A 25,451-nucleotide genomic window follows, 5' to 3' on the forward strand; every position below is an offset into this window, starting at 1 on the left:
CCAGCAGTAAGAGACAAATAAGAGAGACTCTGTAGCAAAGAGTTAACCTTTAAGCACAAGGCATATTGATTAAGACCACACCATGAACAGTGAGACATATGTTGAATCTGAAGCCAGGAGCTAGGATTCTATTGTTTGTATGTATCTGTAAGAGAATGAAAAGACAAATTTTTTTAAGGGTAGGTGGGTGTTTTGGTCAAAGAAAAAGCCAGCACAACTAAAACTACGAGAGACTTCTTAGAGATGCATCTACAGAAACATTAATAAAGAAAAGGCTAGAATGTAGTCTTACATAATTCATTGCTGCTGGGACACAGGCCGGGAGGGAAGAATGGAAAAAACAGTCCATAAAGATGCCAATAGTTTCTAAGCAGAAACATCTGTTGGAAGTCTTAAAAATGGTCAGGCCTGCAGCAAGCTCAGCAACAGGAAAGCCTGCAGTTGATCACTCCTACCCTCATCAGCCCCATGAGCTCTTACCCCTGGGACTTGTGTGGAGCTTGGAAGATAACTGACACCATGAATCAAACACGGCTCCTTTCTTAAAGGGGAAAAGGGGAGAAACAGAGAGCCAGGATAAGTGTCTGGGGAAGATAAATCATTATTTGGAATGGAGGTATTCAGGAAGAGTTACAAAAGAGTAAGGGAACATGCAAAGGGAGACCCAGTGGCTTATCCACTTTGTCCCAAGGGAGCCCATACGCTGAATTTCCATTGCACAGTCCAGTCTAATTTTAAATGTCTCAAGGAAAAGGCCTTGCTCCCCTCGGGAGGCTATTGCAAAATCTCACAAATCATCTTTGCCTCTTACATGACTGTCTCTTCCTTTGTGATACTTCATTTAATTTTGTTTTCTCTTGATATTCAACAGTGCCCCTAGACACATCAGTTCCAAACAGCAATTTCTTCTTCCTGAAAGCATTTGTTCCCCTCTGCTGTCTTCCCCCAATGAAGGAGTTTTCTTAAAAATATCTGTGGAGGTTTTGTTTTGTTCATCTCTGCAGGATCTGCTTCTGTCAGCAGGAAGAGAGCATGGATCTGCTGGATCTTACAAGGATCTATGATTGCTGGGGGCCTCAGCTACTATATTACAAGAGAAGTATAAATTGGCAAAAGTTCTTCTAAAGCAGGGCTTGGAACTTTCCCTTCACCATCTCCAATGCTTTCAAGTGCCAATTTTGACTAATTGTTCATGTTAAAGTTTCTTAAGTATGTAAACCTTTATCCACCAAGAAAGCCAAACTTCAATCAATGACAATAAAAATTTTAACTACTAGTCCATGGGTGGAGATTCCATTTTTGTTTCAAATCCAAAACTTTAGCAGCCTGCATTATCCATGGGAATGGGCAGCAACCTAGCACTGAATTTCTTGGTTTATGAAGGACTCTATTTTGGAGTCAGTGGTGACTGAAATACCATGATACTGTATTTCATTTTTCAAAAAGGGTAATATTTGAGTGCTTGGGACTTCAAAAGTATTTACCCTGCACTTTTGAAAATCTAAGCAAAATCCTGCCTCTCCCTTAAACTAATCACTAACATTTTCCTAGCAATAGTTCTTCTATATAAAGTTAGACTTAAGGGTCAACATATGGCTTATATTGGAACTCTTGCTGTGAAATTATCCGCGCAGTCCACAACCAGCACCTTTGTAACAATAACAGAAGTGAGCAGACTAGTGGTTAAAGCGATCAGATGTTCAAAAACAAACACTGCAGTTTTGAGTATTCATCAGTTTTCAGATTCTGACCTGCTCTAAGTCTGCACTCCAAAATGGCGTGTAGTGATTGCTTCCTGGTGCAAATGCTCCCAGTCCTCAAGCATTGAACATCAAAGAAAGCTTGCTGCTTGAGTGGATCTCTTCCACCCTGCCCGGCTCCCTGCTGTTCTTCCCCACCTTTTCCTTTTTTCATTAGATGAATGACTTTGAACAGGAAACTATGGCACTATCTGAAGATCCAAGGATCCATTTATCCATCTTTGTGAGATCTTCTCCACCTTCACATTTGATTTCTGGCCATCTCTATAAACACTGTAGCAGGGAAGGACACCTTGATAGTGAACTTGTTCATGTGGGGAGCCTTATAGCAGCCTTCCAGTATCTGAAGGGGGCCTACAAGATAGGTGGAGAGGGACTTTATACAAGGGCATGTAGTGATAAGACAAGGGATAATTGCTTTAAGCTGAAAGAGGAGAGATTTAGATGAGGTAATAGGAAAAAAACTCTTCACTACAAGTGTGGTGAGGCACTGGAACAGGCTGTCCAGAGAAGCTGTGGATGCTCTATCTCTGGCAGTTTTCAAGGCTGGATGGGGCTTTGAGCAACCTGGTCTAGTGGAAGGCGTCCCTACCTGCGGCAGGTGGGTTGGAACTAGATAATCTTCCAACCCAAACACAAGTCTATGTTTCTAGCTGTGGAATTAGCTGTCCTTTCTTAACACTGATGGTGGTACAAATATCATTACTAGAAGTAGTGGCACTAGACTTAGCTTTTTCATGTCATGCAGTGCAAAATGACTGACCAAAAGGCCTTATCAGTAGCTTGGTTTTCCTTTCAGGTGTGGAGCAAAGTTTTCACATCGCATGTGAGGCACTGGATGACTTCAAAGACTGAGAAACACAGAAAGGCTTAGGAAGCTTCTCGCATCCCACTATTCCTCCTGCAGATTTCTAACCAATCTCAACCAGCTGCCTATATACAATCTGGGCTCAAGAAGCCCCAGTTCCCTGCATGTCCTCTGGCAGCACACAAGAAGGGAATGGTCTCCAACAATGCAGGAGTAACGGGAACTTTTAACTCAGTGTTAAGCCTCTTAAAAAATGAGCCGAGGTTCCTCTGAGATTTCATTAAATCTGCCAGTCTGTGAAATACTGCCCAGCGGATCAAAGACACAATGCACCCTTTCTTAGCTTGTGTTGAGCTCTTCATGGATCTCCAAAGGGGTGTAGGGCCTCAGTATCTCGTTAGGTCAGTCATTAAATAGAAGGAACCCAAAACCTCACCAGGGACCAAGAGTCAGGCTGGGACTCTGCCACCCCTTCAGGGGCACAAAACCTGACCTTTTAAATTCATCTTCATTCCCTTCTCCCCCCAGTACCCTGAGAACCACTCACTGTTGCTGATGTATAAAACCCTGCCACAACAACTACTAAAAAGGGCAGCTCCATGCTGGCATTGATCCTGCCTTCGTCTCACTGCAGTCATTGTCTAAGAGAACAGAGGCAGGATTAGAAGGGGGTTTAGAGTGCAACCAGGCAGTAAGATTAATAACTGCTCTTAGCTTCATTCATGATCAATTGAGTGTGTGTGAATCTGCAGAGGACCTTCTCCAAACGATCAGTAGGGATAGTAGTGGCAGTTGTGGAACCAGAAATCCAGCAAAACAAATTTCAATTACACAGCATTTCTTGTAGTGAAAATGTTTTGCTATCTCTTGATGAGCAAATATCACTCTGCTTGCTAGATCTGCTAGTACTCACCCCCAAATCCTATCTTACTCCCTAGAAAGTCCGCTGACTCCAGCGGGTACTCAGGCAAGCCTTATATGAAGGAAAGTTTGCAATCAGGAATGCTTTCAGTTGCACACTTGAAATGTGTCAGCTACTTTTTAAACAATCCAAACACCTTGAAGCCTACAGGATGTGTTTCACCAGATTTATCCCAACTTTATCTCCATAGGTAAATGTAGATAAATCACATGGTCTGGCTCCCTCTTCCTGCAGGTGTAGCACTTCCTTTATCAATTCTCGGATATCTGAATACAAGATATAGTATGCGCAGCGGTTACAGAGGTGAACATCAGATGGGTTTGCGTGTTCGTAAGATCTGACTGGCCATAATTCGGTAGTTGCCAGTGTAAAAGTGAAACATGCAGATGCATGTGGATGAAAACTGGCCATGTTTTACATTCATCACCCAATTCTGCCAATATCACAAACCAAAGTATTTTTGTGGCCCTTTGGTTACTCACAAAGACATGCAGTACAAGGAGTGGGCATGCGCATGCAAGGCTTTTGGGACGCCATCTTGGTGGGAGCAAAACCATGTGGAAAAGGCACATGCTGGGTTTTGATTTCAGAGTACAGAACATTAGATGATGTTAATTTCCAGAGATGCCCCTATTTTGCATCTGTACCTCACTTTTTATTCTAGAAGATATCAAAGTAAAGAAGGACAAGTACACAAAGGAACGCCTACATCTATGACTGAAATGGAGCAAGGGGCAGTAGCTGGCCACCCTCGACAGTACTACACAACAGCTCAGGAAAAAGGTGAAGAAGAAGTTTCCCTTTAGATTGGTCAATAGCACCTTGCAGGCATATCTGTACAGCCTTGGAATGCCTGGAGCCAGGCTTCAAATATGTGGAGCCCTCCAGGCATTTTGCTTAGCCTGACAAAGGACAGGAGAAAAGGCATGTGGTTGCTTTGGCATTATCACACACCCTAACGTGTCCTGTAACATGCCCTGCAGGACCAGAATTCTTACTTCAACTCATGGAGTGTTACCTGAAAAGTAATGGCACAGACTGTGCACAGCAGCTGGCTGTATTTGCAAGCATTTAGAAACTGGCCATCCCTATTTAATTGAAACAGCAGGAGAATTTATGGAAGCAAAATTGAATTCCCCTAACTGATAATTGAAAGATTAACTTCTGGAGGGAATGCCTTGAGATTTTTAATGATCACACACAATCAGGACTGTGGTTTAATATCCATGTAATAATGACTAAAACAATGTTTCGGTAGAAAAAAGAAGAAAAGTGAAAGAAAAGAACATACGGGCTTCTGCCCTCTGAAACATGGTGCAAAGAGGTTGCTACAGCAGCCCCACAAATCTGACTGCTTGAGGAATTTCTTATTGATTAACAATTCATACTGGCATCAGTGAGAAAGAGTCCAGGAAAAACAGAGCTCTTCCAGTGTGTTTTAAGACAAAACAAAACAAAATATCCCACAAAAGTCCCACAAGCTCTTATTTTCGTTAAGCCAAGTATCACTGGCTTCTGCAAACCTCAACCAAGATTGTTAACGATCGAACTTGGGCTACCTTTATGGGACCACCATATGAGACTTGCATTCACTCTTCACAGCAATTTAAAACTCTGTTTCCAATTCATGCTAACCTCTTCATTCCCCAAAAGCATTCATGAAAAATAAACACTGGCATTAAAGGGAGACTATAGCCCTTCACATCCAATGTGATATACTGGGGCAAGGGATGAAGGAAATTTAAAAGTGAGCAGTGCAGCAAGGCACTACTTCTGTGCATTCCCCTGTGCAATCCAAAGGCCCAAGGTAGCTCTGTAAATTCAAAGTGTTGTTTTTTCATGACAGGGCTATATGACTCGACTGGATTATTTTGAATTAGACCCTGTAAAATGATGCCCTTTTGCCAGTTTTAGCCAAAAACTGGCCACGGGTTTGTTTTGTTTTGGGTTGTTTTTTTTTTTTGGTATAAAAGGACTTTGCTTTTACGATTGAGGCACAATAAAAGCAATAAGGAGAAGATGAAGCAAGCAGCAAAACATCAGTCTTCAAGGCTGTCATGTCAACATTAAATTCACTTAAAATAACAATTGAGAGACACAGATGGTAAGATATCTAAGAATGCTGATACTTCTGAGTAGGGGAGCAAGACACGGGTCATTTGTAAAAATAGCAGAAACCCTGTCTGTAACTTCAGCAACGTTCAATTTCTGTATTTAAAAGGGTCCTCTGAGGCTGCAGCTTTCACGCACATAGCCCAGCTTTCACCGGGAGCATGGGAAAATAAGCTCATTGTGTCGGAAGGCCTTGAAAGGGAAAGGAGGCTTGCAGCAGGACGGGAGGAGGGGAAGAGCTAAAGCCCAGCTTGAAAACGCATGGGGAGAAATTGAAAACAAACACGTACCTACCCCCAACACGCACATACACACACATGCAAGCCCTAAACTCTGACTGAACTCTGAAATCAGAGACAGAGCGGGGTTGGGAGCCACTGCTCACTTCTTTTTTATTCTTAAGTTTGATATTTTGTTTTCAATTACCTCCTCCCTTATAAGAAGGCAAAGAAAATCAGCAGTCATGTGCGTGCATGTGTGTGTGCATGTGCGTGTGTGTGTCTCCCAGGCAGCTCGGGAAGGGCGAGTTGTCAAAAACCCAGCCCTGCATCTGGCTTTCTTGTTCCTGGTGAGGATTTTATAAATATTTGGGAGGTTGCATGGGGCAGGGGGGTGGGAGGGATGCAGGAGGGAGGCTAGATAACTTTTAAGCCCACACAGCGCAGGAGTCTTGAAAATCTGCTTTTCATTAGCATTGCCTAGCAACCAACTCATCTGCTGCAAATCTCATCACGCCCCAGCAAAGCATCCACGGCATGCTAATCTTTTCATTTAACAGAAAAGCTGCTGTAATCTTTCTTCCTTTTCCTTTCTAAAAGAGCAGACAATAATAATAATAATAATAACGATAAAAAAAGAATCCAGCCCTGCTCCTCCTGCACATCCCCTGCCCCCCTCCCCCAGTCCTCTCGTTGATCCAACACTTTGCCGAGTTCCCATGGATGACCTACGTGTGTGTGTTCTGGCTGATAAGTCCCAGCTGCAAAGGCAAGCTTGGGTTGGTTTTTGCTTTTTGTGCTGTGCGTGCTGGAAAAGGAGGGAGGCGAGGGGGAGGATTTTTCTGGCTGCATGCTGGGAGAGGAAAGAGGCAGGCAGGGCTACAGTGCTCAGAGCCCGAATGGCTTAAATGAAACCTCTGGCTTCAGAGCTTGCAAGCTCTGAAGCCTCCCCAGCAGACAGGAGAGAACTGGTTTGTTCTGGTGTTTGTGCATGCATGCGTGTGCATGTTTCCGTGTGTGTGCACAAGTCCAAGCTCTCGCTGTATCTGCAAGAGAAGAGCAAGTCTTGCTTTGTTGCTGATGAATTCCATGTCCAGCCAGCTGCAAAACAAGCTGTGCTCTGGAATCTCCCCAGGCTTTGCCCATCCTTTCACTCTGAAAATATCACGCCTAAGGGTAGGGGAAGTGGTTTGGACAAAATAAGACTTGACCGGAGCATCTGCCCACAACTGAAACCAAATGTCTGTCTTCCTGAATTTTTGGCTTTTGATAAAGCTCAGATAATTTCTCTTGCCACCTGCCCATCTTCAAGCATGTCTGCACTTTAAAGTTCCACATGGAAACACTAATCTATCATGAAACAGGCCATGCATACAGCTCCTGAGCTGGTGAGAAACAGGAGCCTGAAAACCTGCAGAAAAGCACATTTTGAGATATCCAGCCCTATTCTTACAGGCATACATCCCAACGAGCAAGGTCTGTGTTACCTTGACCTTTGCTCTTTCCTCAGACTCCTTCCCCTCTTTCTAGTCTCCATGTTTCTTTTGCCTTTTTCATACTTTTTAAGTTCTACTGAGGATGTCTCCTCCTCCGCACTCAAAAAGAAGTCAGCTCCTCCGAAGTGCAATCCTGGGGGCTTTCACATTCTGCTTAACACCCTATCCTATTTCCTGCTCCTTGAACCTGTGAACCTTGAACACAGTACACCTCACTCCTACCCACACGTGATGATTAAAAGCAGACTCCTTTACAAAGATGTTTCCTTTCCCCTCTCCAGCATAATGCTGGAAGCATTCCCAGTAGTGAGGTGCTATAAAGATGACTGCAAGATCACAAGGCCATAAAGCAACGTTATCATACCTAAGGAAATGACAATGGGGCCATTGTGTAACAGATCGGGTAAAGATATGAATTTCCTAAGAAATCTAGATTAAAACTGGAGCAATATGAAGCCTGGGAAGCACTAAATGCTATGTAAAGTTGGAAGGGATACTGCGATTGTAGGAGATGTTTCACTGTCACACTGCTTTGCATTCTTAAGCAATATCATGGTCAAGAATTCATTTTCAGGCTTACCCCTACAAAGTCCTAGTGGATAGCCCCATTAACAACACTTTTGACAGTCCAGCTGAAGGAATGGCTATAGGGCCAGGGAAAAGGACTCCAAGGAAGTTCAACCAATCTCAGCTACATCCTCTGGCAACCACTTCAAAAGGTTTCATGGAGCAGAGTACCCACAAGCAGACGAAATGAGATCCTTCATGCACCATTTACTTCACTTGACAGGGAAAAATTGCCAGGTTTTGAAAAACACGTCCACCTCCTCTCTCTTCTAAACAGCTTCAGTGCCACCAGCTTCAGCACTCTGTGCTGCAAATGCTTTCAGAGTCATCAATCAGGTGAAAACCCTATTCCCTATGCACACACTGGGCTTGAAACCATTATGGGCTGGCTCTGCTCCCATAGCCAGCTGGAGACAGAGGTGCTTCAAATGCATTCAATGGGAAAGGAAATACAAACCCCACCTTTGCTGGTTTTTAATTAAAAAAAAATCTCAAGCCTCATTGGTTCTCAGGAAAACATAGAATTGGCTCATGTTTAAAGTGAGAGTGTGGAAATAAAATTAGTATTTTAACAAATTCCCTTCCCTATGTTGTTGAGAGCTCTAACAAAAGGGCTGTTCACCATGAAAATAAGACTTTCTGGTGCTTCGAAGGCAGGTATTTTGGACTCAGAAGAAGACTGAATTCAGCTATGATCTGCCCCCTCTTGCAAGGTACTTGCACCTATCTTTTCACAGACCTGCATTTCTTTGAAATCAGTTTTAGGCCATTCCATGGACAGTCAGCTCTGTTAGGCTGGATAAGAAGTAACAGATAGCAAAGCAATTGCGCCAGATGGTAGAGACCAGCAAGCAAGGAACTGAATGCCACTTACCCACATGGCAGATCATTTGCTGTGAACTACCATCACTGTAGAGATAGAAAGGATATATCCTCGTGAGGGGAAAATAAACTGGAGTGGAGATGTGATTCCTTAGCTGGAGTGCAAACTGTGATTATCATAATTTTCCTGTAGTGTCCCAGCGAATAGGAATTAAATACATGACAAATCTCAGTCCTCTGTAGTCCTTGGTGAACTCCTATGCAGGTTTCAAATACCCTAGCTAAATTGCATTCTCATTAGCAAAATGAGCTGAAAAGCCAAAACCTGAATGAACACCCCTGAGGCCTTCAGAAAATGGGAAAGGACTTTCTCATCTTTAAGGCTGTAAAACATACTGCTTTTCACTTTTGCCAACATAAAGGTACGGAAACATAACTGCAAGCTCCTCTTGTTAACATCAAATTCAAGTCTATGGATAAAGGTTCCTCACAGCCTCTACTGGAGAAAAAATTCTTAATCAAAGGGCAGTACCTAATTATCTGTAATGATCCATGCCTGGGAAAGGCTCAGGGCTCAGCAAACAATGGATCCTTACAGGCATTAAACTTTTTTCCCCCTAGCAAGTTGTAACAGCTTCCCTGTACGATTTATTCTTGTTTGATAGTTTTCATGTTCTTATAGTATTAGTAAAATGACAGCTCCCAGTGAACAGCGCACAGAAGACATTCACAGTACTGGACAAGGCTGAGAAATGCCAGCTTTCACAATGTTCTGCAGTTCAAAGAGAGGAAAGTTTGTCACATTGGCAGATTATTAGCTGAGGGAAAGAAAAATGCGTGAAAGCAGTTAAATAAGGTTACACAGGTGCTGCTACTTCAGACTGTGGAAAAAATAAATTATAATACATGTGAAAGAAAATAATCTTTGTAACATTTGAGTCTTCTTACTGCAAGGATAAAACCACAAGCCTGCTTTAGGAGTGCTGCCCTCCTTTAACCAGCCAAACATCACACTGACATTCTTTAGTCACTTGTGGTTTGGAGAGACAGCCATATGCAAACCTCAGGTCTACACACTTCTTAGAACTAGAAAATATTTGCGTATGTTCTGGTAAACTCTGAGATGTAATCAAGCAAAAAAAAAAACTTACATGCTAATCGACCTCCATCTCGTGATAAATTCTGTAGTCTCCTAAGATGATTTTATCATTTTAGGCCACCCTCTAACCCTCATAAATCAAGAGATAATTCCCAATTTTAGGGGAAAGATGAGAAAGATTTAAATGCTGCCAGTATCAAAACAGAATATTTCAGAATAGGCAGCATTTGAAGCAAATTCTGTGATTGCTAGAGATAGTGCAACTCAAATTACACGCAAGTACTCCAAAAGTTTACGGAAATTTAAAGAAAGAAATAAATGTAGTTATTACCAAAGTAAAAAGATGTCCTGACCACAAATTCATTTGTACTGAAGAAGTAGATTTTACCAAGGGGATCTTTAAAATTTAAGTTGTTATTTAGATAGAATTCTTGCCTTACAATTCACTGAAGTCCCTCTTTCTCTGGATTGAACTACTGAACTGCTTTTGGCAGAGGATTCACAAATGAGATGCCCTTAATGTTTTCACAGAATGGGCCCATCAGTGCAAAGACATCAGGATTCGGACTTGTTGCCATGTTTGATGTATTTTTGCAAAATTTACTGAGTTCCACTTGTATTAAATGGAAAATCCTACAGTCAAAATGCCAGGTTTTGGTTTAGAGTTGTCAAAAACCTACTAATTTAAAATGACAAACTGCATTACCCCCAACATTCCATCACAGAAAAATGCTGGTATTTTTAGGGTTTGTGAATGGCTTTAGATATAAGATGTACACTTTTAACTGCTAGCACAAATAGGAACCACGCTGCTTTTTCTGAAGGCGAGAAAGGAATGAAGCAAGTATCTTGTCAGGCAATTGCTACATAACAGTGAAATAGTGAGATTCAAAAACCAGCATACGTTTAAGGCCTGGAGATGAGTCCCTTTAAGCTATATGTTCCTATGGAGATCTCCTCATCCCATCCCAATCTTAAAGCTTATTGTGGCTGTCACTCCCACATTCTTCTGCTTCAATAGTTTCCCAGCCCATCACTGTTGTGGTTCTACTTGCTACTTCCCATTCCTGTTCCTTCAAGATGCCTAGAGGAGTACTGTGAACCAAGGCACATGCAGCTTAACTTCCCATTCCCTACTATGGCCTTCCAGTGACCCAACAGCTCCTAAAGGTTAGAAAAAGGAATTTAAAAAGAAAATAGACTCAACTTTGTGCTGAAGCATGCTCACAGTATGACTGTCTGCATAAATTTTCATGTGAAAATAAAAGTCCTTCCCCATTTTTTTTCTTCTAACATCCCATTCATCCATCAGTTAAGTGCAATTTGTACTTAAAAATGGAAGCTGTAGAGCTTCTTAGCTAAAGACCTGCTTTCAATCACTGGCAAGACAACCACTTTTTTCCTAACTCAATACAAGCTTTTGGAAGAAACTTTCCAGTAAAACCACTCAGAAAGCAGTCCCTTATATAAGCATTTTGGCTCAAATGCAGTGGTAAATTACAATTAGATGAAACCAAGATTTTATAATGAAAAGTATAAGACAACTGCTGACTAGCTCTGCCTGTCCATCAGCAATAAGTTGACAGCAATTCCAAATGCCTAAATGACCAAACACATCCAAAAGTACCTTAAAGTCCCTAGCAGATCAGTTAAGTCACTTCAATATACCTAGATGCCCCCTGCTCCCTGGTTAACAGGGGCAATTATCTGCACTGGTCTTAACTTGTCAGCTTCCTCTGGAAGTCATGGCCTGGGCCTTCATGTGCCTAAATGCCATTGTTGTAGATGCTTTCTGGTATTGCAGGTGTAGTGATACATGCTTTTGTGCTCACAAACAGAGCCACCCACTAACTCCTTATCACCCTCCTTTTGCCAGGGATTACTCAAAAACAAACCAAGATTGCCTGATCAAAGCTCTCTCATTCTGTTTTGCTTGCAAATCAGATTAGTGTTGCTAAAAAAGCCCTAAGGATGCTGGGATCAGGAGCTCTCTAACTATAAAAAACCCACACATGATGGATGAGTAGCAGCACAAGCTTCCCCACTGTTTGCCAGTGCAGAGCCACTGAATCAGGCAGAGGAAGGCTAAGGACAGGAATGCTGTAGGGACTATGACCATTCAGTCTGGGACCTCTCTGCTGATGTCAGTGACAAAGCTTTCAGGCCTGACCATGGTCTTTCCTGATTAACCTCAAGGAGGACCACTGAGCCTTACCAGAAAGACTAAAGATGAGAAGCAGGAGTAAAGTTCTAAGGTCTCCTCTTGTATGTCAACATGGAGTGAGGATCCCTCATGGAGAAGCAATCAAGGCGATCAACAGCTCTCTGCTGGGAAGGGAAAGAAATGGACTACAGGAAACAAGAGCTCTAAACCCTGCTCTTGCAATACAGTCCTGAAAGGCAAATGCCTTCAGATTTTTAGTTTACTGTTACTAACTGCTGGAGACAAAGTAGCCCAGTCTTATAGAGCAAAATGCCTAATACAAGCCTGAAAGCTTGTACTATACCACTGAAATTGAACTGTTTACTAGTGTTAAACAGCCTATTTAGCAATTAACTTAGGACACTCTTTAAAGTGGTTTTAAGAATATATACTGCTTCACCTTTACAGAAGGTCCTAGCTGCATGGAGAATTGCATTTATGAGTTAGCTATGAAACACAGGCCACCAAATTCAGAAACTGGTCTGGAAAGAGCACCAGCCAGCACTCCCTTATGTAACGGGAAAACTTAGAGGAACTGATGGACGATTATCTAAACATGCAGCTCCACGGCACCTTCACCCAGTCTCAGTTGAGTGGCCTAAAAAAAATCCCCCAGGATTGTTTTTCAGGCAGTTTTAAGCCAGTTCATGCAACTATTCAGATCGGGAAAGTGCCAGTGCCAGTGCAAGAGAAGGAGCAGGAACACACAGCTGGGAGCGGAATGAGTAGAAGCACAGCAGACCGAGCAATTTAAACTGCTATGGAGCAGCACCCTGGGGAAATGCAGAAAGAAACTATTTAATCCACTTTTCAGTTCCTATTGAATGCAGCCCATAAGTATGTTTTCTCCTTCATGCTAAAGTGCTTTTACAGATATTTATAAAATAACTTCCCTGGTCAAGAGAGAGGCAAGTGGATGCTGCCCCACTTCCACTGAAGGCAATGGAAAGAATACAGGCTGGTTTTGGTCAGCAGTGACAAACAAAGGAAAACAAAAGACTGAAACTGAAAAGTAGCTGTGCAAAGGCATTCCAGTTAGAATTATAGACAGTAAACCACTCTGAAGAGAAATTTCAAGTGGAGACCCTTGGTACTGGGAACTGAAACCTGCTCTCTTGAATATTCTGCACTAACTGTGAAATGGAAATGATTTACAGTAGACAAATCTCTTGACCTGTGACAGATGAATACTGGCACAGTAGGGGATAGAAGTTGATGCACCTTGACTTGTAAATTAAATCAAATCTGAATTCTTTAGTAAGGGGTAAAGTGTGAATAAACTGGTTGAAGGGAACCTAGCACGTGTTCAAGTTGAGCAACGGGCAGATGCTCACTCTGCAACAGCTGTCCTAGGCTGAGATACTGCTGCCCTCCAGCTGCCCCCAACTGCCACCCTGCTCAGGGCTGCTGTCTGCCCTGCAGAGCTGCCACTGTAAGTACTCCCAAATATACTTCAGGCAGGACTTGTCACATCAGTTTAAATGAGTGGTTGGAGCTAATGTGCCTTTACCATCCACCACGAAACATTGGGGAGTGCACACAAAAACCCCATCCATGTCTGAGTGGTTGGAAGTGGCTGACAGAGGACTGTGGTAAGTAACTGAGCTCAGTGACGCCTTCCAGCTGGGTCCAGAGGAAGGGGGTTGTCCATAGGTTTTTACTTTGTTCTTGTTTATGTAGGAAAATTGCACTGATTTAAGTAGATGTACAGTTTATATGTAATTTACTTAAACTATTGCAAACCCTTATGTAAGCACTTACTAAAATGTAGCTTAAACAGAGGAGGAACACGGGTGTGGCATGAGTTTCAGTAAATCTGTTAAACTCATTTCAATTAAACTGGTGGGATTTCTGTGTGTTAACAAATCCTTTGCAACTCCATGAGGGCAAATTCTCCCACTATGTCCATACTGATGCAGGAGCAAACATGTACACAGTAGGACTAAATCACTTCAAAATTTGGCTCTGCACTAAGCCCAGACCAAGTTTTTAACCGTAACTGATCCAAAGCAGCAAATCACAGCAAACCTTGTATTCCTTTACTATTACTCCCAGGGCAAAAACACCAGCTGAAATGTGAGGAATTTGAAGCTTTCCACACTCACGATCCCTGCACCTATTTTCCTCAGGCTTTAGAAAGAAATGTGAAAGAACCATGGTCTCCCAGTACTTCAAAGGGTAGACGTCTTGTAAATCTCAATATCCTGCCCGTCCCAAAGAATGGAGCAGAGCTGGCTTTGGTTATGGGGGAGGAGAAAGGAAGCCTGAATACAACCAGCACATACAGTAGGTCTAATTCTTGTCCTATCAGCTTTGACGCAATGTGTCCTTTTCCTTCAACTACTTTAGATAAACAGGAAAGGAAAAGAAAAAAAAAATCAGTGCTTTAAAAAATACAAGCGAGTTTGGAAAGAAAACGTTATTGTCAAGTGCTCTAATGGCGATTTCAAACAATAGTGAGTACAGTATGTCATATGAAAAACAGGGCTAGATAGCCAATCATACCCCAACTAGAAAAAAAAGAAACTTAAATAAAAATCATACTACAATAAGAATAGCTAGTGATTCAGAGCATTAAGTCTTTGCAAACAGCTTATGAGTAACAAAGCCTGCAAAGTGGTAGTATTCTTGCACCCATTTTTCTGACAGGGAAGGTACTTTACAGTTAGTTAAAGTGGTTTGCTGTGGTTTGCAAACAGTCCCTGAATGTACCTAAGCTACTGCCTAGCATAGTCTTGAATTGTGTTACCTTCCTCTAACCATTAAACCATTCCAAGAAGTATTCTTTCATTAATGTCTTCGTACACAAAAGCAGGTGAAAACTGGTTACACAGTAGGAGTAATCTGTTTTGGCACTCAATAGCACTTGCAGAAGCCAAGTCAACTTTCTGGTGTGAATGTAGGAGAGTTAATACCACTGAAAGGGCTCATTCTACAACTGAAGACTATAAAACACACCCTTTCAAAATTATATTTGTACCTCTGGGTGCAGAAATCCCTAATGAAAATAGACAAAGGTTATGACAGCAAACTCTCTCAGCTGATAAATTTAGTATTTATAAATTTTGTTTATAAATCAGTTGGACATAGGAAGCCAAATCATTAAGGGCATAGCTTCATATAAATCAGTGCAACTCAGTGATACGATGAGAAAATTTTATTCGATCAATTCAGTCTTCTACCTGTGGGCTTTTATCATTTGTAGCATGGACATGAGGGGACCTCATCTGTTTAGTTAATTTAACAGATCTCTTTTACACTATGCAGTATGATGCACTGTCACAAATTAGCAGAAATATGGAAACTGGTATCTTTCATTAGCAGATGCTAATTGTCCCACACATTTTCACAAAGTACTTCAATATTATTACCCACTAGCTGAAAGTGTTTCCCCATGTTATCCACTGTCACTCAACGAGTCCAGAGCTGAGTGAACATTAGAACTAAGGAACTCCTAGTTTCCACCAGTATCATCTACCCATTAGAATGTGCTGCTTGTTCTCATTCCAGGGGAGTTAACTGTGAGTAGGAATAGATTACTATTTTAATCTGAGTTACCCATTAAAACCTCTATTCAGTGAGCTGTACTGAATGGGCTTTCATTAAAGTTCTTAGAGAAATACTCTCCTTTGACCCCATTCTAGTTCTTCTACAGAAGGGACTGTAACTCATTATTGAAGCAAGGAGAAGATAGATCCTCTGGGAGACATCCTGGAGGATGTAGACTTGCTGATGCAGAGTATAGCCTGGTCAGGTGACGTGGTCCCAGTTCTCTACTCATGCAGTCCCTCCACTCCCAGTGCTGCTGTACTTGCCTCATCATGCTCTGCCATTGCCTGGGGTTGGTTGTCTGTCTGTTCAAACATCAAGAGTCAATCAACACTTTTACCTTCTTTATGCTCCACAGACAGTAGGACTTTTGCTTGACTTCACAGCTCTCTCCATATGGTAGGGCATGCTAGTTGAATTTCTCTACTTGCTGCCTCCTGCCGACATTTTTCTCTTGTACCTCTCCCCTGCTCCTGCTTTCTTTCCCTTTCTTTCCTTAAACCCAGTTGACTGCACTACCATTTTGGGCTGTGCTTTTTGGCTACAAAAGGTAGTGAGCCCCATTCCCAAGAGGAAGCCTCATGCCCTAAAATGCAGGTCAAGTAAGTTAACACTTCTGTGAACTAAGTATTCTCTTTTTAAGAAAGAGAACTTGTTCACCAAAGAACAAAAGACCAGAAAGGTTTATAACTCCTAACAGAAACCATCTGCTTGAACATAAAGCTGGGAATGTATTGGTATTTTCAATTCAGGCTCAGGAGAGCCAAGAGCCAGAATACCAGCCTCCAGGCTGTTTCTCAGACTTATCTTTCTGTTAATGAAACAGTTTTTGCAAGAGAAGTGTTATCACATAATTAAAAAACCCAACAAAATACTTCCAGAAAACCCCAGTATACTCTTTTATGAAGCTGAACATTTTCCTCTCCCACTCTGGACACCATAAAATGATAGGCTGCAACTCCACACAAAATATTGCTTGCCATTACAAATCAACCAGAGGGAAGAGCAGTGAAGAGTTGATTCTGTAGTTGTTCTTTATTAATAATTTTAAACTGAAGCTATATATTAAAATATCCAACACTGATTTTCTAGAACAAAACCCCACCAAACCCCAAACCTGTGAATTTTGACCATTATGGGAATTTTTTGCTTCTCTCTTGAAAATAACATGACCCATGGCCCATTTTTCAAGCCAGATTTCAATCCTCTCCAGCCAGCTGTCAGGAAACCGCAGAAGGTGCTTGAAAGAGCGCAAGAAATGGCTGGTTCTAATCTGAAGGAAAAAAAAAAAAGGTTGAGGAACAAGGCAGCTACTTGTGGCAGAATGTTATTTTTTCTTCAGTCGCTGCCTGCATATTTTCACAACATGTGTACTCTGTTACCCTGTCACTTCCCTCTTTTCCTTGGGTAAATATCTCTGCTTTGGAATAAAAGAAGGCCCAGGGGTGCTACTTGTAAGGACTGCACTCGCCTTGATATGTTGTTTTTGAACTGAGCACATACAATGAACACATTTCAAACTTGGGCCTTTGCCATCATAGATGTTGCTTTTAGTTTAACCTTCTCAGATGATGGGGGAAGGCTGGAAGTAAGGAAGAGGCTGGGCGTGGGGTCATACACTCTATCCTTTACCAGATGTGGGATCTCATGGGAGCCAAGTGTGATAGCCCACACAAACCCCTCTAAGCACACAACACAATGGAGAGAGAGAATGCAAACTGACCCTCTCAAAATCACAAGTGTTCGCAAAATCAAATATAAACCCCAGGAAGAAACAATGACTAGGCCACAGCTTTGCCATCAAGCTGCTTAGATTAAAAAAAGGTGGCATAATTAGTACTTCTTTTTTTTTAGAGAAATAATCTGTTTACAAGTTTTTTGTGAGAAAGGGAACCAATTCGAAGATTTTTTTTTTCCATCTCTGCCCTGTAAATTGCATGCCCTGTTAAATGCACTGTTTGGTTCATGTGATTTAACCTGCCATTTGCAACCCAAAAGATGGACTAGACTAGATTAGACATCTGTTTTATAGAAGAATTAGATACAGAATTGGACCTATGAAATTCTGGATTAAACTGCCTCAAATACTAACCCATGCTCAAATACTAACCCAGCTAAGGACACTGGGTAAGACATGCTGCCAATGTCATTCTCATGCGTCAAATGGTAATGCAGCAACAGATAGGGAAAGGACAAAAGTTGGCAATGGGCTCACCCTCTGAATTTACTTGCCAGGTTACCTCCAAGTGACATGTGAATGGAGCCTGAAGCCCTGAAAACTGCCATGTGTACCAAGCAATTCAGAGCTGGGAAGAGCTGCCAGTGGGGCAGAGGGTAATACTTAAGTAAAACAAATCTGGGACTAAAACAAAGTACTGAGCACTTCCTGAAAGGTTCTAGGGAGTTCAGGGAGAGTTGAGAATTCTCTGCACTACACAGGATTGAGTCCAGCTCTGCAAAGTATTTTTGAACACATATTTTACCTGCATGTGCTTGCTTAAATTGATAATATATCCAGCCTCATTTGATCTCAAACCTGGCAACAAATCACCTCCAGAGTCATACTTAAAAGCTTGGTCCTTACTAACCGTCTCTTCCTCCCTGATCTTTCTGATTACCCTAATTCCAATTCCCTTCTCCTTTTTCCAAAAATAATACAGCTATTAAGGTATTACCTTCCCCATCATTACACTGTAGGTTTGTTGGTTTTTTTCAGAATGTCCCCTTTTTATTCATTCTTTTCTCCTTAATATGCCTTACATCCTTTGCTAGCCCCACACATCTTTGCCCTCCCTACTTATTCACATACCATGGGGCTATCCTGTCCTCAGCAATACATCTCTGAGGAATTACCAAGTACTTGCACAGAGCACAGCTAAATTATAAACCTTATGGCTGCACACATGAATACCCTTCCCTTTTTCCTGGCAAATCCCATCCAAAGGACCATTTCTCCCTCAAAACCAGCACATAATTTACCAGCACAAAATGGAAAAGATTGGGCATATGATACTTAATTACCTATTTACATCTTACGGATGTGCTTTCTTAATAACCTTAGTATTAGAGAGCTGTAACACTGATAATCACTAGAGCTCCTTGAAAACTATGTTGTCACACTGTGATGCTCATGTCACACATGTTATGCTCCTTTTCCCAACAGCATACCTCATCTAGAGTGATAGAGAGTCAAGGGAGAAGGTGCTGTTAAAGAAATGCTATAAATGGGCATATACTGGAGCAACCACTTAGCATGTTACATGTTCAGAGATTGAGCTGGTCCCTTGGATGCTTCGGAGACAAGGGGAATTAAAATCATCTTTATCATTCACTTTTTGCTGTGTAGAGGGATTTAGCAGACATATTCTAAATCTAGTTTTTGTGTATCAAAACAGATGTAAAAATAGAAAACTCTGTCACTGTTCAGTTGTTCCAGAAAGCAGTGTTTCTCTCACTGCTCTCTCAGAAAAGATACAGTAATGAAAATAGCCTGTAGTTGGGAACCTATCAAGCTCTAGGACATTTCACAGCCCAGAACCCTGGAAGTCCAAAATAGCTCCTCAATAGACCATATTTTCCAGAAGCTGTGGATTCATTTCTACACATAGGCCTAGCTGTGAAAACTCAAAAAACGGGCCACAATAAACATAAATTTGTGTCGCTCCTTGACTAACTGACTGAACTAACTACACTATTGAAGTTGGTGTAGGGTTTATACCTGCTACTAAGGTACAAATAGCTCTGGAGTAAAACACAGCAGTACTTCGTAGGAGCCAATGTGCTATGCAGTGCTGCAGTGCTGCAATGTGCTGCAGTGCTACGCAGTGGCAAAAAACACATAAAGAAATCTAGTAACATGACATGAGGAGAATTTAGGTGCCATGTAAGGTAAATGAACATCAGATACCCTTTTTTACAGGGTTTTCACCTATGCGCTATGCTCCCAATGCTCCAGGAGCCAGCTGTGTGCTGTGACAAATGGATTCTTTTCTCAGTCTAGTGCAGAAGTCCTCTGCACTAGAGTCCCACTGCATACTCTCAGGAAAAGAGTTGCTATGGGAAGGCACAAAAAGCCGCCTGGAGTCAGTACCCCTGGCACAGCTGGCATCCTCCGGCACACGCAGGACAGCTTATCAGGTGAAGTGATAACAGGACCAAGGCTGCATTTCAGATGCTGCTGCCACTAAGCACAGAAGCTAGGTAGCAGACCTCTCACCAGGCTAACTCTGCAGTAGGAAACTTCACCTAAGAGGATATGTAAGAAATCAAAAGGTGTAAGTCCTGTCAAATCATAAAACCTTGTAAGATGATACTAGCAATGGTATGTGTGCAAGAAAACACAGCAATAGCACAGACAACTAAAAAATGCTGTTGCCATGACCTGATAATTTTAGATAAAACAACACAGGCCTTGCTGCTGCATGGCCCCATGAAGAAAAAGGGGGCTCATATATTCAACTCTTCACTACCTCCTTTCTGTCTTTTTCAGTGTCTCAATTTCAACTTGAGTAATGTCACCATGTGAAGTAGCAGAACTCCAGCGTCATCTAATGAACCTCTGAAATCCACTGCTGCTTACCAGGGGGCCAATGTTTCAAGAATAAAAGACAAAATAATTCCCAGTAGGCCTCGTACAAACATTTTAATGTGCCTGTAGCAAGCGGTATTTTCACACCATTCCCTTCCTCTCTCCTTTGACTGCATAAAGAGCTAAAAGGAAAAAAAGTACCTATGAATACCGATGTGCAGGGAACCCTCATAAATTCACTTCCCGTCAGTCCAACAAATGAGCCCCTCCTGGGAAGCCATGAGAGAGAGCCTTCTCACAACAGCTTGATTATCAAAAGTCCGTTCTCTTGTGAAATACTCTAACCTCACAGGGACAAGTATCTTAGTAATATGAAAGTATCGTGATAGCTATCCTTTTTTGAAGTCTTCCTACATAACAATCTGAGGAAGTACCTCCTCTCCTGCTCCTGTTTTATTTCTTTCCAGTTTCACTAGAGTTTCTGGGCAGCATTTTTGCATGTCAGTACACAAAGCTAACCTCATATTTATCCCTCTCCTAACCCTAAAAAAGAAATGGCCATTAAAACCATGTCTCATTTCAGCTGTATCTTTAAAACCCCAAACTCTGTGAAACTAGAATGAACTAGCGTAAATCAAACAGTGCTTTTACCACTTGGAACCGCCCTGCAACCCTTTCCAATCAGGGAATCTAAAATTACCATATTTACAGCATCTGCAGCAGAGCCAAGTACAAAACAAGATGAATAGCTGTGACGCACAAGGCAGAGTGTGGAAGTATGCAGCTGGGCCTGCAAACAATATAAGCGCTCAGCGCTGAAGTCCATCTAATGCTTTTCACAGACCAGAGTGACTAAAAAGGGAAGGGGGGAGGGAGGGAGAAGAGAAATTCCAGGAAGATGAGTGAAAACACAGCAGAAATCCCAGGCTGCTTCACTAATGGGTAATTGAAATGACTCACAAAAGGTCTAGGAGGGAATTCAATTAATTAGGGACGTGACTGTGCAGAGAGGAGGAGGGAAAGAAAAGAATGCGGGCGATACAAGAAAATCACTCTGCTCCATTCACTTAAAAAAGGGTCTAGAAGAAAACCTCAAGGGAAGAAAAAGCTGAGTTTTTCAAGGCAGGGCCTCTACGCCTTCTTATGCACAGAAAAAAGCCACAGTCAAACCACCCTGGCTTCATGGGACATGAAAAGGACAAATAAGCACATCCATATTGCCTCTCCTCCTTCTCCTGGATTTCTAATGAAAAGGAAGGGAAAGAATAAAATTTGATATATTAAGTACGTCACCATTAAGGCAACTGCTAACAAACTGTGAGGACAAGGCTGAGGAATGATGCAGGACAGATTAATACAATGCTGCTAATGGCATCCCCCTCTTCATAACAGTGCTGCTTGTTCCATGTGACAATGAGGGGAGGGAATAGGAAGCAGCAGGAAGGCGAATAAATGAAAAAACTGTAGGGAGCAATGAAGGGAAAAATGTAATGCAATAAAGGGAGAGCAGCAGGGATGGGGACATGCAGGAGGACTGGAACTGACAATAGCAGGGGGAAAAATGGAAAAGGAGTGGATGGAGAAGGTGAAGGGAAGGGAAATGGGAAGGGGATGGATGAGAGAAATGGGAGGGGGAAAAGCTGAAAAGAAGAAGAGCAGAAGGGGGAATGGTCAGGGAGAGAGCAAGAAGTTTCACAATCAGCAGTTGGAACTTGCTGTGATGGGTACATGGGAACTGCAGTGTTGATTCAGCAACCATCTATTGACAAATACTGCTTCTGACAAAGCCTCAGAGTCTAAATTTACACCAGTGCTAGCTTAGAAATCTTGAAGAATGTGTGACCTAAACTTGTAGGACCACAGCTGGTCACTCCTGGTAGTGGAAAAGCAGGGAGAGATACAATGACCAGGGGCAAGTACTCACTCATGGGATGGAAAATGGGATCTGCAGCCTTTCAGGATAAAGTTACTGTAGCTTGAAATGTAGCTCTTGTTAATTTTGACTGGGAGCTGTTATTGCCAGGCTGGCTGTTCAATTGCTTTACACAAAAGAAAGTCACAGTTGTTGTTTACCTTGGTGAATCATGATGAGACCTAACAAAAAGTACTTCTTAGGCCCTATCAGGCTCAGCACTGAATGCCCTCTGAAGGCTTAGATATGTTCTCACACTTAAGGATCAAGATACTGTCGCTGTGAAAGGTTGGCAAAGTTTGCAATATGCTGCATGTTTGGGCAATTAGCTGAGTATTTCTGTTCCCAGAGCTGTCAATCTGACACTGTAGCAAGAAAACACATAAATCAAACCATATTCCTCTGCCAATAAACTGACCATTAATGTCAGCTCCACTGCCAAATGACTTTCAGAAGAGCAAAAGATTTTTTTTAAGATTTATATTTACTGTAAAAGAGTAAAGAACACATACTGCCCAAGAGAACAACTCTTAGGTGGTTGAGACACACTGGATGAGAAGGAAAAATACAGTATTTAGGTAACAAGAACCAGTATGATACAAATATCTTTATGCTAGTGTAAATACATTAGCATTGAGACACAGAAATTGCACTACCGTAACTACATCTAGGCTTTCACAATGTTTTAAGTTAAATTCATGCAAAAACAAGTATACAGAAATCCCCAGCTGATTCTGAATTGACCTTCCAACATGATCCTAAGGAGTGCTATGCCGCTGCAGGAGTCATCTTTCAGAAGAGGTATGAAGCTGAAAACCAAATTCCTATGGGCTGGTTTAAGAAAATGGCCCCTACAAATTTTGCAAGGACATTATTGTTGGCGTTCTGGATAAACGGAAATGTATTTGAGTTTCAACCAGCTAGGCTGGTAGTTTCCATGGACATGATCCACAGACTGTGGCCATTCAGTGCCTAGGTGCATATGCAACAACGTGATTGTTGTACTAGAATTACAATACTGCTATAAAACGTCAGTTAAGGTAGGCAGCCCCAATAGCAAATTCAAGCTGGGCAGCCAAAGCACCACTTGACACAGTACTTTATTCACTTCAAAGCTTCATTCTTTTCAAATTCTCTAACATGTCTAATGAAACAGACAGTGGAATGTGCTCAAAGGTCATCAGTTTCTAAACGGAGTGCCTCAAAAATTTAACAGAGCCTTGTTTCCATTGCCAGTATAATTTTGTCTTTTTTTACTGGGTCTTCATCAAGTTACACTCATGAGAACTGCAGGCTAGGTCATCATGTACCTCTAGGCTATCTGGATTCTGTTAAGCCAGGCTCACGCTTTTTGTCCAGACCCTCCTCTCTCCCTCTTACAAAACACTCAACAGAAAATGCAAAAAAAAATCCCAGAATAATTAAAATAAATTCCTTTTATCTCTCCAATTAGGTACCATCCTGTATTTAGTCAGTCGACAGCACCAAAGAATGATTTTTCTGTATTCCACAATGTCATCCCTCCTCCCTGGGCCTATTCAAAGCTTCTTGTACATATTTAATCACTCCTAGCCAGGCCTGGCTAATGACATGCAGGGCCCTGCCCTGCCCTGCCCTTGCTTTTTCTATTTTGGCTCAGCACATCCTCTGCTAGCTGCTTAAAAAAAAAAAAAAGAAAGAAAAAGTTGTTTCTCTGTCTCTCTCTTGGACTTAAAGGTCCTGTTACTGGCAGGGGGTATGGTCAAGGACACTGCTGAATACAGAATGAATGCCTGCGAACACTGCTTTGCAAAACTGTGAGTCCAACAAAGACCATAGCAACTGAAGTGCAAAGTTCTTTTTCCCCCTTTTCTCTTTGGCTGGCAAAGACTGGTGGGCACTGTTCATCTACTGGGAACAGCTCATGGCTGGTAATTCTGTAAGGAAAATGGACTGCTCAAATTGTTTGCAGCACTCTTTCACAGAGCACTGGTATTTATTCTATGGTTTTGGGCACTTACTGTAACCAAGTATCTTGTTCTTGGTTTTCCCTAGCTGCTCTTCCTATTTGCCAATAGATCAATTTGAAAATGCATTTTCCCTTTCTGAGAGCTCATAAATAAGTGTGATCACCACTTAGGAAACACCGGATGTTGGGTTAGTCCTTTTGTCATATGAGGTTGGTTACAGGAGTTTATCAACATGCCAATCAGAAGTCAGAAATGTTTTGAGTGTACAACAGGACAACATTTACATGGTAATCCATATGGTCTTTTAAGCTGAGTTTGTTTCCAAATGGTTTATGATTTTGTTGGCCAAGAGTTTTGATGTTCAGTTTGACATACTGAGTTGCTGTATGAACCATAAACCATATTTGAAGTCAGCAAGGGCAAGGGTCATCTTTTTATTCTTTGTGTGTACATAGTGCCTTATATTGTGGAGCTCTGCATACTGAATAGGGGTCAGAGATGTTTTTGGAAAACAACCAGTAACAGTACAAGAATCTTTAGGTACTCAGACTGTCAGAAAAATCAGCCTGAGCAGATCAATTCACCATTGTTCCTCTAATTATCTCTCAATGGAGGCACACCAGAGAAAATGGTGCTGAATAAGATAAAGATGCCTTTAACAAGTGGCCCAAAACTAACATCCTACATCCCACAGAGCACTGTGAGCCTGAAAAGCTGACTGAGGACCCATGATATAGACCATATTTCTAACAGCCAGAATCAGTTTAACAGGTCCTTATTAGCTCTTCTGCATGAGCTGGAACTCACACAAAAGGAGTTAGATTAGCATTTATGAGTCCAGTCTTTTCTCAGCTCAACTAAAACAAGAAGGTTCAAGTTGCAACATTCTGTTGAATAAAAGTAGTAGGACATTAGACATTGCTTGGAAGAAGAAATGATAAAATCGTGTTTGCAATCACTGAAGTTGTAAAATATAGTTATGTCATTTTCCTCCTAATACTGTTTATCGGATTCTTTTCAGTCTGTTTTTTTGTTGGTTTTTTTTTTACACACTTTTGCAATCACTTTCTGTATCCCAATGTATAATTTTTTCAACCAAGTCTGACGAAGGATGGAGGTACTCAAACAGATGTGTGGTTACAGAAATTCAGTGAGAAAGAGATGACCAAGTAGAGGAGAGAGCTCCTGTAAATGTCCCTGGTCGGCTTATTAAGTTACCCATGAAGATTAAGTATGGCAACTGCAGGAAAAACTTGTAGATACAGTGAACAAACCACAAGGTACAGATCTGTACCAAACCACATTTTATTTACTACACTCACAGTTTTGTCAGAGCTTCAAGAAAACCCACCTGAAGTTGTTTGTTTCATAGGAAAAAGTGGAAAACACACAGCTTTTGTTGGGATTGTGCTACCAGTCTTTTCCACCACCGTAACACTGGTGGCTGAGGGCATGCTACCCTGAAACAAGTATCTTCACTGCCCTGCATGGTTTGACATTGGACAC

At 41.8% G+C, this 25,451-nt stretch overlaps 1 protein-coding gene and 1 long non-coding RNA gene across 8 annotated transcripts in view; one reads left to right on the top strand and one right to left on the bottom strand.

The window, feature by feature from the left end:
* The window catches only part of RAD51B (RAD51 paralog B), a 455,666-nt gene that overhangs the window by 105,969 nt on the left and 324,246 nt on the right, over positions 1 to 25,451 (bottom strand). Inside the window, exon 11 of one of the 7 annotated variants that reach the window (XM_062619223.1) lies at positions 15,212 to 15,861. The exons of 5 other annotated variants lie outside the window; for them this stretch is intronic. In XM_062619223.1, coding sequence (XP_062475207.1) covers positions 15,827 to 15,861 — 35 coding nt within the window. In that variant the 3' untranslated portion in view covers positions 15,212 to 15,826. Of the gene's footprint in view, positions 1 to 15,211; positions 15,862 to 16,572; positions 16,830 to 25,451 lie in introns of those variants that run through there. One more of the 7 variants, XM_062619225.1, reaches the window with a different exon arrangement.
* The window catches only part of LOC134163952 (uncharacterized), a 392,100-nt gene that overhangs the window by 11,187 nt on the left and 355,462 nt on the right, over positions 1 to 25,451 (top strand). The gene's annotated exons all lie outside the window — the stretch shown is intronic.

Source organism: Pezoporus occidentalis, unplaced genomic scaffold (genome assembly GCF_034315485.1).
Source record: "Pezoporus occidentalis ecotype Australia unplaced genomic scaffold, CSIRO_AGI_Poc_V1 ctg21, whole genome shotgun sequence".
NCBI lineage: Eukaryota > Metazoa > Chordata > Aves > Psittaciformes > Psittacidae > Pezoporus > Pezoporus occidentalis.